General features: G+C 36.2%; 1 protein-coding gene across 1 annotated transcript; it reads right to left on the reverse strand.

Moving 5' to 3' along the window:
• Nucleotides 1-31: 31 nt before the first annotated feature.
• Nucleotides 32-4,740, reverse strand: LOC131968042 (complement factor H-related protein 4-like). Its single transcript, XM_059328788.1, has 5 exons — nucleotides 3,562-4,740; nucleotides 3,129-3,205; nucleotides 2,404-2,595; nucleotides 1,149-1,328; nucleotides 32-374 (listed from the first exon to the last, which is right to left on the reverse strand). The coding sequence occupies exons 2-5, from the start codon at nucleotides 3,196-3,198 to the stop codon at nucleotides 184-186; spliced, it is 633 nt and encodes a 210-aa protein (XP_059184771.1). The 5' UTR covers nucleotides 3,199-3,205; nucleotides 3,562-4,740; the 3' UTR covers nucleotides 32-183.
• Between the last annotated feature and the right edge of the window lie 216 nt (nucleotides 4,741-4,956).

Here is a 4,956-nt window from a genome sequence, read left to right on the forward strand (position 1 = left end):
CACACATTTAGAGGCAGAAAAACAGACCAAGTGACGTTGTATGTTTTATTCATATGACAACACGCAGCAGAGAAGTATGGACACTGGATCAGGACATAACTGGTCTAAGTGTTTACTCTGGTTAATCATTAACATGTTTGTCCAGCCAGTTCATGTTTATTAAAGACAGTTGATTAAAAGCCTTCACTCGCAAGTAGGGAAGTCCATCTGACCATTAACACACCTTTGACGCATCTCCACTGTGCCGACAGGTCTTCCTCTGGTACAACTGAACACAATGACATCATTATGGGATAAATACAGCTTCTCTTCATGTGAATATCTGAATCTAATATTGTAGCTCGCCATGATGTGTTTATCGACAGTGCAGGGTTCTGCAAGAGATAACACATAAAAATCAGTTTATTAATGGAGAATGACTGCACAGGATACTGCATAGAATACTGCATATATAATAGAAAAATGTATTAATTCATTTAAAAAAAAAAATGTAATAGATCTTCTCAAATGAAATCAGTAACATATTTTGTTTTGCAGTTCTGGCAAAAAAAATTAACCATATGAATGAATGAATGAATGAATGAATTTTATTTTAGGACAGACAGTACAGAGCCATTAGACATTTCAACATGGAACATGAGATATGCGAAGATGGTTGTACATAACAGGTTTAGCAGAATTGCTACATTTCACCCGGCTGTCCGTAGAGTACATATATACACATGTATACACACAGCTGAATACATATATATATATATATATATATATATGCACATAAACATATTATTATTATTTTTATTTTCTAATAAGAAAAGATACAAAGACTAACTTGCACTCCTGCCGTGCGAGGGCCTTGGTTAAAACCTAGTTAAAATATGTTAAAATACCTTGTTGAGAGTTGTACCGGCCTCATCAAGGTAAGTACGTTGGTGGCGTCAGTGCAACTGTGTCCCTTCAACAAGTAATGTTGTATATAGAGATTGCATTATTTTAAACCTTTTTAAATGTGACCTGGAGTAATGCAGATGTGCACACAGAGAAAGACATAGAATCTACAACACCGATGTGGTCTTTCCCCTTACTTGTTTTTCAGAAAACAATTACATGGATCACCACAACATGAAAACATACAGGAAATAGTAACTTACTGAGACAGGTCATCCATCCAGTCCATTCACCATTGTTGCAGGTTTTGTAAGGCCCACCTTGCATAGTGTAATAATTCTGACATCTGTATTCGACCCTCTCTCCATGGCTGTATTCGGTTTTACTACTGGTCGTGATGTCTCCATCCTCAAGGTATGGTGGTTTTCCACAAGTCAAAGCATCTGAAAGAATGCAAAAAAACGACGACAACAACAACAACAACAACAAAAACAAAAAAAACCACATAAAAACAAATTAGTCATTTTCTGGAAAAGTATTTTTCTTATTCACTGACTTTTTTTTGGCCAGACACTCTAATATTTTGTTGGACCCCCTGGAGCTTTGATTACGGCACACACTTGCATTTGAATGCAGTGCTTTTTGAAGAGTTGCATTAATTTTCATCTTGTAGCGATGATGGGGAAGTAGGACTGCTGGCTAAGTCTTCTCCAGCACATCCCAGAGATTCTCAGTGGGGTTAAGGTCTGGACTCTGTGGTGGCCAATCCATGTGTAGAAATGGAGGATCCCTGAACCAAACTTTCACAATTCAAAGAAATTATAAATTCTGGCATTGACATCTTGAAACATGCTGTCCCATCAGGGAAGAAAAAAATCCATTGATGGAAAAAGCTGGTCATTCAGCATATTCAGGTAGTCAGGTGACCTGATAACACTGCCCATAACACTGGACATGATGGGTGCATCACTTAATTCACCTCTCTTCTTGCCCTGATGCACCCATCACTATGGAACAGGTTAAATTTGGACTCATCACACCGCATGACCTTTAACCTTTGCCCCAGAGTCCAATCACTATGCTCCCTGGGAAATTGGAGCCTTTTTTTCCTGATTAATCTAACTGATAAGTGGTTTTCGTGAGGCTACACAGCTCTTTAGTCCCAATCCTTTGAGATCTCTTCGTACTGTGTGTGGTTAAATGCTCTTACTTTCACATCTATGCGTAACCGCGAGTTCTACTGTTGATTTTTTCTGATTAAAAACCTTAAAGTGATCATTCAATACTTTTTTCGATCACATTTCTTGATCGATTCCTTGAAGGTGATAGTTCCCCACTATCCTTCCAGGTTTTTATAATGCCACTGATGTGTTTTTATATGCCTTAAGGAAAATCGTAAACAAAGTAAAAACTCATAAATCCTTATGTCCTTTATTGATGCTTGTGAAGCTTTTGATCAGGTTAATCATAGGAAGTTGTTGAATCGAAGAATACATCATTCTTATTCAAAGGGTTTACCTTCACAAGAAGGGAATTGATCATCCCACTGTCCATCTTCACCACAGACCAGATGTTCACTGCCAATCAGATTACTCCCAGGATCACTACAGCTGAAGTCGATGGAGTAGCGAGGGAGAATGGGATTGCCATTATCTGATAAACCTGTTACTATTAACCGTCCATCAGCAGTTGGAGGGTCACAGCTCACAGCTGAATTAACACAAAAAGATGAACAGAGAAAACTAAATTTTATCAGACACAGTCCCACTTTGAACAAAGAGCAGAGCCTTCCCAAAGATTCCTTAAGTGTATTCCTCCCATTTTAATTTTGAAAGACATCATCAACACAGGACTCTTACAGAACATCCACCACTTAAATTCAGCTTTGTTTCTGAGAAGTCATGTTTTGTAAAAAAACAAACACAACACACAATCGATCAAAATTGACCCAGAAAATTAAACGTGATTTGACTAAAGGTGCAGATTGTTCAATCAGTTTTGTCAACAGTGAAATCTGTCAGCGGTACTTGAAACAAAGAACCAGATATATTTTAATGTTGGTGTTAATCTATTCTTCTGTTGATAGAGCTGTGAGAGTTTCAGGCCATTCCACGTCAAAAAGTGCTCCAACTGTGATGCCTGTAGTAGCTTATTATGTATAAAATATAATGTTATATATACACACATATTATATATATAAAACATAAAATCTTCTATGCAGTCTTGTGGTTACTAAGACTCACGTTCACATGTTGGCACGTGATTGCTCCATCCGTTCAGCTCACAAATCCTTGTGGTCACCTTACTCGTCATTTTATACCTGCAATCAACAATAAAACTGACTATTAGGAAATGAAAACACAGTCAGTAATAAACAAACAATGTACCAGGTAATCCTTTTTTTTTGTTTTCACTTGTACACCATTCAAAAATACCGTGTCTGTAACACACTATTTTAAACTGCCCTATAAGGAGAACATAGACATCTAAAGCAGCAGGAGTAGTAAAATGTTACATATATCATTTTAACATAGTTGTGACCAAATAAACCAAATTAAGATGCATTCATAAGCAAATGTGTTACATTATAGTGTGTTTAAAATAATATATTATATAAATACCGCTCATGTGTTATCATTATTTATAGTTTTCATTAATCATTCCAGATGCACATACCCTTTATTACAAAAGTATTTGATTTTTGTTCCAAAAACTAACTCTTCCCCCTCGATAACTTGAAAACGACCATTGGGAATTACAGCAGAACCTTCACATGGCTGAACTGAAAACAGAGAGAAAAGACATTTTATTCATCAACTAGCTTACACTGCAAAAGAGGGGTGTTTAAAAACAAGATAAAACACTAAATCTGAGGGGAATTATCTTGCTGCATGGTCAGATCATTTCACTTGACAAGATTTCTTGAATTAAGATTGTTAAATCTAGAAATAAGCATGTTGAACACTTAAAATAAGAAATTAACTCTTAAAACAAGATAAATTATCTAACACTTCTAAATCTATTTTTTTTTATCTTGGTAAGAAACAAATAATTTGCATTGTATAAATCTGTGATTTAAAGTGATTTAAAAATAATAATTATTTAGAACAGTGACAGCATTCTTTTTCCAGCTTTGTTCTTTTGAGTTTCTTGTGCAGCAGCCATGTTATCAATCTGTTGCTTTGAAGAAGCAAATAGATGTTACCAGAAAAAGTTGCCAGCAACATATTGCAGCATTTTTCTTCAACTCTCTCGGTACCATTTGATTTATTACAGTTCGTATTTGGATATATCCAAATGTTAGCATGCATAGGTGCAATATCATCTCTTAACAATTAATTGTACCCGACAACAATTGTACAAAGTACTTTGGACCTTTAAAACAATTGTAATAGGTATTTTGAAGACACAATAAATTCCAGCTTAAAAAGGATTAACGTTTGCTGTATCCCTATTGCTGCCTTCATCCAAGTTGCAACAACAAAAAAATGTATCAGAAAGCTATTTAACTCACGGTAGCACCTTCCCTGTCGGAGGGCGAACCAGCCCTCTTCTTTACATACATATTTAATGGTTGGACCTGATATATAACCGGTTTCACAAGTGAAAAGTATCACGTCTCCTTGTTGGTACTACGCTTTTTGGGTCGCTTCTGACACATAGGATCGAGGATCATCTGGCAGTTTTGAACACACTAATAAACAGCATAAAAAAGGGGGAAACAGTTGTCTGCTGCAGATGCCAGTGAAATCACAACGTGACGGTGTTAAGAAGTAGTGCTCATTTCATATAATTTTGTGAAGCAGCAGAGCGTTCTTAAAATAGCACACAAGTCGTCGCGGTTGAAAAAAAGTTTCAGTCATTTTAGGCTACAAAAACACTGACCTAGGTTTTGGGCAAAAAACCTTCTGGTTAGGCGTTACAAAATGCCAGAATATAAAAGACATGCCAGAAGTGAAGTAGTTATGAGGGTGAATACAGGCACTGAAGTTTTTTTTAAAACGAGTTCCTTAAAAAAAAGAAAAAGTGATTCAAAAGCTGTGAGACAAAGAAGTTATGTAAGTTACATGA

Source organism: Centropristis striata, unplaced genomic scaffold (assembly GCF_030273125.1).
Source record: "Centropristis striata isolate RG_2023a ecotype Rhode Island unplaced genomic scaffold, C.striata_1.0 Scaffold_89, whole genome shotgun sequence".
Classification (NCBI taxonomy): domain Eukaryota; kingdom Metazoa; phylum Chordata; class Actinopteri; order Perciformes; family Serranidae; genus Centropristis; species Centropristis striata.